Genomic DNA, 13,105 nt, shown 5'->3' on the forward strand with positions numbered 1-13,105 from the left:
AGGGTCCTGTGTGGATTACACTGTTTGCCTTGCCCTTATTATTTTTATGTAGAGGTTCAGATTAAGTTAGCAGGGCAGCTCTGAAAGTGTCCTATCAAAGGAAAGTGTAAAGAGTCTGTGAGGAAAAGAGGTGGTCTCCTCCATGCTGGGTTGAGAGACAGCGTAAGGGAGAATATGGCTGAAGGTATACTTGAGCGGAGTTCGGTTCTCGTTATAGCTGACCAAGGATACCACTGTGAGAAACACAGTCTGCATCTCCTCAAAAGATTTTTTATATGTTTGCAGTGATAGATTTTGGAGAAAATAAAATTAAATAGGCCATATAATCTTATATTTTGTTTCATTTTTGAGTACTTTCTCCTTACCAAATTTAAAAATTACATTCACAGTGTTGGCTAGTTGGAATAATGAAGTCATAATCGGAACAGCAGAGTTACATAAACTTACAAAGATGGAAAAAGGAATTTTTATTGTCTCATGATTGATCTCTGACCATGACCTTGATAATGCAAAGTAAATCTGGTTTTCTTTTCAAAATTTTGTTTGTAGCACTGGACAAGACACTGTTTCCAACCCTACTTACATGAACCAGAACTCTAACCTTCAATCAGCTGCTGGTACAGCTGCTTACACACAGCAGATGGGGATGTCTGTGGATATGTCATCGTACCGGAACGCTACTTCCAGTTTGCCGCAACTGGCAGGCTTTCCGGTGGCGGCTCCCGCTCATTCAGTTGCACAGCAGCAAACAAATTACCATCAGCAGCCTCTTCTTTAGAACAAAGCAAGCATTTTCTCCAAAGCCTTCATATGTGTATTACTTGACCCCAGTGATTCAAATCTGAAAATATTTAAAAAATAGTTTTTCTCAACTCAAAAGAACCATGAATAAGTAAAGCACAAAAACTTACCTTACTCTGCTAGGCCATGAAAGGATTTTTTCAGCCCAATTTGTTTGAAGTCAACTTTTGATGAGAGGCAGCTTCAGGTAGCTTCCAGTTAATCCTGTCTTCCTTTCAGATCTCTCTACACAAATCTGGACACCCAATCAGTAGCCTTATGACACTAAACAGCAGGAGATAAAATTTTACTTTAAAGAAACCATTAATCCTTAAAATGTCATGATAATTGGGAGCGCACGCAAACCTTTGAATATTTTTTTTGTCTGCATGTTTTTTCAGTATTCCCCACAAACCATTATTTTAAAAGGCAAACTTCCTTTTGGGTGAGCATTTAGCTTGCCAACATATTTCCCTTGGCTCCTTAAATTGCGGTTGTGTTTGCAGTCCTGTCAGTTTTGCTCTCCGGTTATGTTGAGTAATAATTAGCATATAATTGTCGACAGAAGCAAGAGCAGTTTGGAAGGAACAAAGATGTTTTCTGTAGTTAACAGTGAAGACCATATAAATGCAGATATATGATAAAGCATTTAGCTAGTCCCCAGTCCTGCCAGCAGTGAGCTAAGGAATGCCCCATTCCCTGCAGATAAACATTTCTTTTCTAACAAGGCTCCCTTGTACTTAGAATTGCCACTAGTGACCTTTTAAAGTGACGTTGGCCATCCTCTAATAAGTGTGGTGTGTGCAGAGATGCTGCATTTTCTTTTTACGGATTACATGTGAATTTGAGCCATGAGACATTCCTAGTAATTTGATGTGATATATCCCAAGCATGAATAATAAGTGTTTTTATTGCTGTGTTGTTTCTTTAAAGAGGCAATTCAAGTACCATTGCTATGCCAGGCTGTTGAAAAATTTGGCCATTCCTTTCAGAGATAATTCTGAGCCTGTGGGATAATAGCAGGCAATAGATTGATAGGGAAGCTATCAAGACAGTTTTTCTGAAGCCTACATTTTATAAATTAGTTTATAGTGCTAATAGATTCCACATACTGTAGGAGTTAGGTAGTAAACCAGTAGGGAATGTTTTCTCCTAAAAATTCATACACTACTGCATCATCTACCACTTTTTAGACAATGGAATAGAAGATGGTGAATACATATGCTTACAGGTACTTGGTACTTAGACTGGGAAAACAAAGGACAGAAGTGGTTACTTGCCTGGAAGCAAGATTTCTAAATTGTTTTTTTAAAGAAAGCCCTTAATCTTTCTGCCAAGGATCCATTTGAAGACAGTGTGCTGGAAATTTTTATCATTTATCTATTTACAGAAATTTAATGATAAGTATGTTCTTTTTTCAAAGAAACTGTCCGAAAATAAAAGTCTACATACTACTTGGTCTACATTTAAAGGAAAAAACAAGCAGTATTTGAAAGCCTAATTTCTGTCATTGTCTCATTTCAGATAGAAGTAGCTGAAAAAGTTTTAACCTTGAGTATGTCACATTCTTTTTTTCATCCAGTATTTTTCTTCCATGTGAATTCGTTTATACACTTATAAAAAAACTTCTAAAATAGCACCTTATTTTTTTGGAAACGAAACTTCTATTCTTTAAAGAAAAAACATAAAAAGCATTTACGAAGCTGCTCTTGATAATAGTTCATGTTTGCATATATATCGAAAATCTTAACGTTTTTTCCTCCCAAACAGTATTTAATAAAGTTATTTTAATGTTTCTGTAAATATTTCATGTATAATTGTGTTCTGAATTGTAAAAGCTTAATTCCGCTTAAGTCTTTGAACTAGGGGAAATATGGCACACCCACTAAATTGGGATCAGCCAATTAAGTTCACCAAATGTAGTTTTGGAATAACATAACAGGTGACATGTATATAAATACTGTATATTGGCATTTATCTGTGAAATTTTATACATCCAGAAGTTTCTTCTCCCTCTTAAATTAAAAACAATTTTATTTTGGCCATACTGTAATGAATTTTGTGTTGCAGGTTGTTGATAGTATAAAAATGTTACTAAATCTGTGTACTAAGATGATATTTTTGGTGTTAATAGGAAATAACAGCGTTATTTTTCTTTCTTTTCCATGATCTTATGGGTTATATTTATTTTAAGATCTCTTTATAATTAAATGTTTTCTGCCAAAGGAATTGTCTAATACCAGATTTCTACATTGGGTTCATACTTGCTGTTTTATAAAAAAATAAAAACAACTTCTGCATTTTCATATGAAATCTTGGTACATTAGAAAAAATTTCTGAAAATTTATAATAAAATTACTTTTCATCAATGTAGAATTTCCCTTGGGTGTTAAAATATATGGAGTGGTGGGATATATAAAATAGTTTGGAAAATGTACGGTCTACCAACATTGTCTTGTAATTTGGTAATTTACAAAATTACCTGAATATTAAATAATTACAATATTTATCAATTAGGATTTTAAATTATTTGCAGATACATTGTCATCTGATTCTATTTCAAGTAGTTGATAAGTTGACCACATAACAAATTTCACTACATTTTGAAGATGATTATAAAGTTTCACCTTCCAAAATTTTTAAAAATTTATTTTGAATATTAAAAATATTATGGTTTAGATCTTTTAAAAAGTTTTCATTGTAAAAATCATAAGTGTCTGGTCTCTTGACTTCTAGGAGAGGATTTATTGAACTGTTATGAGAAAGCTCAAGTTATTTTTGTAAGTAATAAATTATAAATAATAGAGCACCAACCTATCATGCTTTGTTTCTGTGAAAAGACATTTTTCTTATTTACTTACATCAGTTTTAGTCAGTAAATGAAGGGAGGATTCATTTCTAGGGATTTAATTTTTTTGTTGTTAGTACAATTTAGTTTCTTTTGGAGATTAAAGTTGGGTTTTTTTTTTTTTTACATTTTCCCCAGAAGAATTTTTCTAATTTTACCAAACTAAGTTTGAATTAGAGTTCTCTAAAAACCTTACTGTGTCAAAAAAAAGAAATTATGTAGCTTACATAGTGTAGTGGGAGGAATCGTGTCCCCCCAAAATTCATGTTTGCCTAGAATGTCAGAATGTGACCTTATTTGGAAAAAGAGGTTGCAGATGTTGGAAGTTAAGGACCTTGAGGTGAGATCATTCTGGATTTAAGGCAGCCTTATAAGAAGAGACACCCAGACGCACCAGGTAGACGAGGCATGTAAAGATGGAGCAGAGACTGGAGTGATGCTACCTCGGGTCAGTGATGGCCTGGGGCCGCCACGAGCTGGAGGAAGCATGGAAGGATTCTCCTCCAGAGCCTTCAGAGAGAACACAGCCCTGCTGACTCGCTGATTTCAGATTTCTAGCCTCAACCTGAGAGAGAAGACATTTATGTTGTTTAAAACCACTAAATTTGTTATGGCAGCCCTAGGAATCTAATAAACATAGATAAAGGTATACAGCAAAATCTGAGTACCAACCATTTCAAACTTCCATAAGAGTGGGTAAGATTGTTGCAGGAGTTCAGAGACAAATGTCTGCAGTCCAGTAGTAGCACTTTTATTATCTTTTCTATATTCTAATGAAATTGTATGGATAAATGAAACTGATCTCTGTCAACCTCATAATCCCATTTTACTGGTATTTTTTTTTTGTTTGTTTTACATCACATCTCAATAATTCCTTATGTCAGAGATGGTAACAAGATTATAATTTATGACTATCCACTCTTCTGTCCATCTTGAGTAGTGAGTATTGAATGAAAAGGAGAACTGTTCAAAGGCAAGCAGACAAACAGAAGACACAAAACTGGTGGATGGGTATTTCCCACAAAGGCTACTAAAGAATGGAATTTGGTCTTCTTATTGTACACCATTTCATATCCTAATGAGGAAAATAAAGGCTTTCCAATACTTTTACAGCAAGTCAGTGACCTCTACTGATCACCTTTTCGTCTCGGGAGCCATCTCCCTTTTTTAAAATACTGAGGTGAACTCACATAAAATAGCCCTTTAAAGTAAACAATTCAGTATCATTTAGTGCATTTACAATGTTGTGCAACCACTACCTCTAGTTCCAGAATGAGACCTTTTGTGTCTGCTTTCACGTACCATATGTCTTTTGAGGTTCATCTCCACATGTACCACAGTATATAAGGTTCATATATCAGTTCATCCATACCTCTGTTGATGGGTACTTGGGTTGTTTTCATCTTTTGGTTATTGTGAATAGTACTGCTATGAATATGTGTGTATATGTATTTGAGTACTATTTTCAGTTCTTTTGGATATATACCTAGGAGTGGAATTGGTGGGTCATGTGGTAATTCTATGTTTAATTTCTTGAGGAATTGTCAAAATTCCAAAGCTGAGCCATTCATTTAATATTCCCACCAGCAATGCAAGAGAGTTCCAATTTCTCTATGTCCTCACCAGCACTTATTTTTAATTTTAAAAAATCATAGCCATCTTAGTAGATGTGAAGTGGTACCTCTTTGTGATTTTTATTTCCATTTCCTCAATGACTAATGATGTTGAGCATCATTCATGCCTTTTGTCCACTGTATATCCTCTTTGGAGACATGTCTGTGTAAATCCTTTGCTTATTTTTTAACTGGGTTGTCTCTTTGTTGTATTGTAAGAGTTCTTAATATATACTGGATACTAAACCTGTACTAGATACATTATTTCAAATATTTTCTACCATTCTGTAGGTTGTCATTTTACTTTCTTGATGATGTTCTTTGATTTACAAAGTTTTTAATTTTGATGATGTCCAGTTTATGTATTTTTTTCTTTTGTTGCTCCTGCAAAGAGTCCATTTCAAATCCAAGTCATGAAGATTTCCTCCTGTTCTAAGATCTTTATGGTTGTAGCTCTTGTAATTAGGTCATTGATTCAGTTTTAGTTAATTTTTATACACGATGTGAGGTAGGGAATCCAACTTCATTCTCTTGCGTATAGATATCCAGTTGTCCCAACACCATTTGTTGAAGACTTATTTTACCAGCTGCTTTTGGACACTGGTATAATTGTAATGCATCAACTCCATAGCTATATAGTTTATAGTCCTGAAAGGTAACAGCCTTGTTCTCATCACTTCTGTCACATACCTAAAGAGGAGTCAGTGCTATCTAGTTAGGAGATAGCTCGCCATGGTGAACAGATATGATAACGGTGTCAGTGTATGTAGAGGTGATTTTCAGTTGTCATAGATTTTTTTTTTTCCCTCCAAGTAACCAAGCAAGAGAGTGAAAAGTGCATTGTCTTTTTTTTTTTTAATTTTAATGTTTATTTTTGAGAGAGACAGAGCATGAGCGGGGGAGGAGCAGAGAGAGAGAGAGAGAGGGACACACAGAATCTGAAACAGGCTCCAGGCTCTGACCTGTCAACACAGAGCCCCACCCAGGTGTCAGCCCCACAAGCTGTGATATCATGACCTGAGCCCAAGTCAGATGTGTCACTGACTGAACCACCCAGGTGCCCCAAAAGCGTATTGTCTAAATAGAAAAATGGGACTTAGGGGGTGCGTGGGTGGCTCAGGCCGTTGAGCAGCCGACTTGTTTTCCGCTTGGGTCATGATCCCAGGGTCGTGGGATTGAGCCTCATGTCAATGTGGATGTGGAGCCTCATGTAGATGTGGAGCCTGCTTGGGATCCTCTCTCCCTCTCTCTCTGCCCCTCCCCTGCTCATGCTTTTTTTCTCTCAAAATAAAAAACATTAAAAAAGAAAAAAATGGGACTTAGAACCCCAGCCAAAAATAATCTTCACCATATTTCTTCCCTGGGAAACCTTCCCCTCGGGATTTCCACCTACATGTTACTGGTCAGAACTGTCCCAAAAGGCTACCATTAGGAGCCAGTGAGTCTGGGAAGGTAAGTATTTTGCTTTCTAGCCTCTGTAAAGAGAGAGGGAGGCAGGGGACAAGATGACTGAGAATGAATACAGAGTGGGCCATGCTATAATCTGCCACAGAGATAGACATGTCCACATGTGTTTACAACCTGGTGTTACTATTTTTGTGGCTGGTAAATAAATTCAAAGTTAAGTTGGTCTATTATTCCATGGTCAAATAAGCTCTTCTTAAGATTCTCTAATATGAGTATACCATAGTTTTTTGTCAATAAGGCTAGATTTAATATATTTGCATCCAACTTAATGATCAAAACTGGGACTTTTTTTTCTAACCTTATGAGATATAGAAAAGATCCTGAAAATAGAGATGGGGATAAAAGCTCCAAACTACTCTTGTCTGTTCTATTTTGAAAAATGAAAAAATTAAAGATGTATTAGCATTCATTAATGCGTTTGATAACAATTATATGCTGGGGATGCTAAGACTTGAATTTCCAAGCCGGAGTTGTATTTGTGGCATTGCCATGCACTAACTAGTTGTATAGTGTCAGACATTGCACTTTGGCTTGATTGAAAACCATACTTGGGTGCCTGGATGGCTCAGTTGGTTAAGCATCTAACTCTTGATTTAGGTTCAGGTCATGATCTCCTGGTTCATGAATTCGAACCTCCACATGGGGCTCAGCGCTGACAGTGCAGGGCCTGCTTGGGATCCCCTCTCTCTCTCTGCCTCTTCCCCACTTGTGTGCTCTCTCTCACAAAAGTAAATAAACTTAAAAAAAAAAAACATTTTCATACACATTGTCACTGAATTCTCTTCTTGTTAGGTAGAGAGGTAGGAGAAGAGGGTAAGGCCACACAGCTAGTAAGTGGCAAAGCTGGGATTATAAATCTGGGTCTATCCGATGCTCAAGCATGTGCTTTTCTCCACTGTACTGGTGTGAAATAATCTGTGTATTGTGGTTGTCAGGTAATACCATGTAATGACTTCCTTTCACATACATCACTGAGATTGATGAGGCCCCCTAAGGGCTCACATGGTTACAAAATGCCCTCGGATGTGACAACGCTCCTGTGAGGAACAGCATAATAGTGGCTGGATCAAGTTAGTGTGTGCACTGTAGTACAATTAGTTCTGTCATACAGGTGGGTTGATCAGACCAGGGCTTGATGTAAACAGACTGGCTCTTGGTGAGAATCTGTGAGGAAGGAGGAGGGGTCAAACATCTTGGAAAGCAGGAGGTTAATGAAGCATGTAGAGTTCTTTGTTTTCTGAACAGAAAAGCGCAAAATTCAAGGGATTTCTAAGGAAAACAACAGGTGACAACTATTTGAGGCTGATTTGAACTAGGAGAGTAGTTCTGAGTTGAAGCCTAAAAATACAGCCCCCCCCCCCCCCACATAGCCCGATTTGTATAGATTTGTATAGATTTGTTCAAGGTCTCTTCCAATTTTAAGTCCCTGTAAGTCTGTGTTCTTCCCCGGAACAGAAAAGTAGAAAAACCAGAATTTGAATATTATTTGGCATTTAACTTACATCATCCAGCACCTTCATGTGAACTTTTAAAAGAATTCTTCCTTTAAACGTTATCCTGGAGTGGTATGTGTCCATTTGGTGATTTGGGTTTTGGTTTGGTTTTTGATTTGGTATTTAGTCTTCTTTTGGCTGTGACATTTTCTCAGACTTTACTTGTTTTTGATGACTTCGACAGTGTTGAGGAGTACCAGTCAAATATTTTGTAGACTGCCCCTCAATTGGGATTCGTATGGTATTTTCCTCATGATGACAGTAGAGTTATAGGTTTGGGTGAGGCAGGCCACAAAGGTAAAGTACCCTTCTCTTCATGTTATATCAAGGGTACATATTATCAGCCTGACATCGCGGTTGATGTTCATCTTAATCACATGACTGAGGGAGTGTTTGTCAAGTTTCTCCAATTCCTCTTTCCATGCTATGTTGGAAGGAAGTCACTAATGCACAGCCCACACTTGAGAAGGGGGAGTCATGTTTTCCCTCCTTACAGGTGGAGTAACTACATAAGTTATTTGGAATTCTTCCACATGAGAGCTTTGTCTCTTCTCTTCCATTGTTTGTTTGCTTATTTATTTATTCAGTCATTTATTTTTATCACTATGGACTCATGGATACTATTTTATACTTCGGGATGCATCCCGATACTACTTTATTTTATTGCTCAAATTGTTCCAACTTTGGTCATTGGGAGCTCTTTCAGTTTGTTCCTGTGTCCCTTTGACATACCCCCAGTCATTGTGCTTTTTGTTCTGTTTTGCTTTGAAAGCATTCTTTACTTTCTGGCACTACAAGACACTCGGGGTTCATCTTGCATATTTCCTGCCCCAGTCTTAGGATCAGCCATTTCTTCTAGGTGCCCTGGTTGCTTTTGGTAAAGGATGGTATTACAAACCGAGACCTGGGTACTGCATGTGTTTGTTGCTACTGATAATGTTGTTATTTCTCAGCCCTTGGCTGAAAGCAAGAAAATATGTGTGTAGATTAACCTGTGTATATATATACAAATTTATAAATATTTATCCATATAGTTATCTATATAAGCTACACCTGGGTTCATACTGATGTTTCTAACTTGAATCCATTACCACATGGATCATCCTAGCCTCTTCTCCTTATTTATCTGTAACTGTCCACTCCAACAATAGAAAACGTGGCTCCCATCATGTGCCATCGATTTACTTAATTGTTCAATTCCAGTATATATGCATAGTGATTTCGGAATTGGTAACCCATACCTCAGGAAGCAACTTTATCAGCAGCAGTAGAGTGCTTATGCACAGTTCCTTTGGCCTTTAGTCTCACAGACTCCACTCATCTCCAAAGATACTTAGACCACCACCCTTCCCAATCCTTGCTCCCCCACCAGCCTTCTTCGGTGAGGTTGTTTCATATACTGTCATACAGTTATATTCTTTTGTTACACTCTGCATTCCATTCCGGAACTTCTCAACTTCTTAAATGAATTTTTAAAAATTTGCACATATTAAGGCTCACTTTGTGCTGTAAAGTTCTACAGGTTTTGGTTGATGCAGTGTCATGGATCCACCATTATAGTATCATACAGAATAATTTCACCACCCTAAGAAAATCCCTGCTATGTTTCACATATTCAACCCTCTGCCTCCCAAACCTCTGACCTGTTTACTGTTTTTGCAGCTTTGACTCTTCTAGAATCTCAAAAAAAAAAAATGTTATAAAATATGAAGCTTCAGACTGACTGGCTTCTTTCACTCAGCACTATGCATTTAAGGTTTATCCATGTCTTTCTATGGCTTGCTTGCTCATTCCTTTTTATCACTGAGTAGTATTCCATGGTATGATGATACCATTCACCTATTGAAGGACATGTTGGTTGCTTACAGTTTTGGGCAATTAAAAATAAAACATTATAACAGTATAAACATTTGTGGGCTGGGTTTCGTGTGGTATTTCAAATCAATCATGTAAGTACCTAGGATCATGATTGTTGGACTGTATGGAAAGTCTATGTTTAGCTTATGAAGAACCTGACAGTTTAAGAAACTGATAAACTGTCTGCAAAGTGGTTGTGCCAGTTAGCATACCCATCACCAATGAATAAGAACTCCTGCTGCTCCTAATACTAACAACTAGCATTGTCCGTTGTTGTTTTTTTTTAATTTAGCCATTCTGATAGGAGTGTAATGGTATTGTATTGTTTTCATTTGTATTTCCCTAATGATAAATGATGTTGAGCATCTTTTCACATGCTTATTTGCTATCTATAGGTTTTCTTTGGTAAGGTATCTGTTCAAATCTTTTCTCCATTTTTAACTGGGTTGTTTGTTGTCTTATTGCTGAGGTTCTTTTTTTTAATTTTTTAAATGTTTATTCATTTTTGAGAGAGAGACAGAGCATGAGCGAGGGAGGGGCAGAGAGAGGGAGACATAGAATCTGAAGCAGGCTCCAGGCTCTGAGCTGTCAGCACAGAGCCAGACATGGGGCTCAAACCCACAAACTGCGAGCTCATGACCTGAGCTGATGTGGGATGCTTAATTGACTGAGCCACCCAGGTGCCCCTTATTGCTGAGTTTTGAGAGTTATTTTTATATTTTTGTCTACAAGTTTTTGAAAAATGTTTTAATGTTTTTATTTATTTTTGAGAGAGAGAGAGAGAGAGATAATGCACGAGCAGGGGAGAGACAGAGAGACACAGAATCTGAAGCAGGTTCCAGGCTCTGAGCTGTCAGCAGGGCTCGAACTCATGAACCGCAAGATCATGACCTGAGCCACCCAGGAGCCCCAACAAGTTCTTTTTTTTTTTTTTTTTTAGATTTTATTTTTTTAAGTAATCTGTCCATCCAATGTGGGGCTTGAACTCATGAACCCAAGATCAAGCTCCACATGCTCCTCTGACTGGGCCAGCCAGATGCCCCTTTGTTTGCAAGTTCTTTACCAGATTTGTCTTACAGATATTTTTCCCCAGCCTATCACTTGTCTTTTCATTCTCCTAACAAGGTCTTTAACAGAGCAAAAAATTTTTAATTTTAATAAATCCCAACATACCAATATTTACTTTCTTGGATCATACTTGCATCTAATTTTTTTTTTTTTACATTTATTTATTTTTGAGAGACAGAGAGAGACAAAGCATGAGCGGGGTAGGGGCAGAGAGAGAAGGAGACACAGAATCCGAAGTAGGATCCAGGTTCTGTGCTGACAGCTCAGAGCCTGACATGGGCCTTGAATCCACAAACCGCCAGATCATGACCTAAGCCAAAGTCAGACACTCAGTGGACTGAGCCACACAGGCACCCCTGATCATGCATCTAAAACCTCATCTCCAAATCCAAGGTCCTATAGGTTTTCTCTGAGAAGTTTTATAGTTCTGTACTTTACACATAGACGTATAATCCATTTTGAGTTGTTTATTTTTATTTGTTTTAACTTTGTTTTTTTCAATTTCACCATTTTTAACTCCTCTCAGTGCGGAGCCCAACTCGAGGCTCAATTCCATGACCCTGTGATCATGACCTAAGTCAAAATCAAGAGTCGGATGCTCAACCAACTGAGCCACATAGGTGCCCTGAGTTAATTTTATATAAGGTCTGAAGACTTTCAAAAACAACAGCTTTCCCCCCCACACCTGGTATAATTTAATTTTTCTGGAAACCTTCAAACTTGCTTTGTAGTTTTAAATAATATCCAAGCATTTTAAGTACATAGGATAAAAACACTTCTTATTAAGTTTTTATTCTTGGTGAAATGTTCATATCGTACGGAAGTATATCATTTAAAATGTGCCCTCTCCCCACACATATATACACATACAAACATGCACAGACATTATTTTGCACAAATGTGATCATTGTTCTAAAACTTTTTTTTTTTCACTTAGATGTCTAAGTCTGCACATACACTCTCACCTCTCTTTCATAACTATAGTTTTATCTACTTGCTTATTTTAAAAAGTAAGTGGTAGAGCTGGGAAATCAACTCTGTTCCCTTTATTTATTTTTTAATTTTTAAAAATTCCAGAAAAGGGTGCCTGGGTGGCTTGGTCAATCAAGCGTTGACTCTTGATTTTGGCTCAGGTCATGATCTCATGGTCATGAGATCTAGTCCCTCGTCAGGCTTTGCACTGAGGGTGAAGACTGCTTAAGATTCTCTCCCTCCTCCTTTGCTCCTCTCCAGCTTGTGTATAGGTTCTTTACATTTTGGATACTAACTTTATCAGATATGTCATTTGTAAATATCTTCTCCCATTCAGTAGATTGTCTTTTAGTTTTGTTGTTTCCTTTGCTGTGCAGAAGCTTTTTTATTTTGACCATAGTCCCACTAGTTCATTTTTGTTTTTGTTTCCCTTGCCTCAGGAGACCTATCTAGAAAAATGTTCTTATAGCCAATGTCACAGAAATTACCGCCTGTGCTCTCCTCTAGGTCTCACAGTTAGTTCCTTATAAAAATAACAGCTTTATTGACAGAATTCACATACCATACAATTCATCCACTTAAAGTGGTTTTTAGCATACTCACAGATACGTGCAACCATCAATATAATCAATTTAGAACATTTTCTTCACCTCCAAAAGAAGCCCTTTACCTTTAATTATCACTTCGATACCTCCCAGCCTCCCTAGCCCCAAGCAACCACTCATATATTTTTAGTTTCTAAAGATTTCCCTATTCTGGACATTGCATATAAGTGGTATTTTACAATATGTAACTTTTTGTGATTGATTTCTTTCACTTAGCATAATATTTTCAAGGCTCATCCATGTTGTAGCATGTATCAATACTTCATTCTTTTTATTGTAGAACAATATTCCACTGTATAGATATACCACATTTTTAAATCCATTCATCAATTGGCAGATATTCGGGTTGCTTCTGGTTTTGGCTATTAAGAATAATGCTGGTATGTACATTCTTGTATAAGT

At 37.1% G+C, this 13,105-nt stretch overlaps 1 protein-coding gene across 5 annotated transcripts in view; it reads left to right on the forward strand.

Annotated features, from left to right (window-relative positions):
* STAM2 (signal transducing adaptor molecule 2) overlaps positions 1-3,597 on the forward strand; it is a 50,984-nt gene extending 47,387 nt beyond the window's left edge. For all 5 annotated transcript variants that reach the window (XM_047083420.1, XM_047083421.1, XM_047083424.1 and 2 more), the window contains one exon: positions 550-3,597. In XM_047083420.1, coding sequence (XP_046939376.1) covers positions 550-778 — 229 coding nt within the window. In that variant the 3' untranslated portion in view covers positions 779-3,597. The remainder of the gene's footprint in view (positions 1-549) is intronic.
* Positions 3,598-13,105: the final 9,508 nt, after the last annotated feature.

This window comes from Lynx rufus, unplaced genomic scaffold (assembly GCF_022079265.1).
Source record: "Lynx rufus isolate CCGP_SWC_20201006 ecotype Redwood Valley unplaced genomic scaffold, mLynRuf1.p SCAF_2, whole genome shotgun sequence".
Lineage (NCBI taxonomy): Eukaryota > Metazoa > Chordata > Mammalia > Carnivora > Felidae > Lynx > Lynx rufus.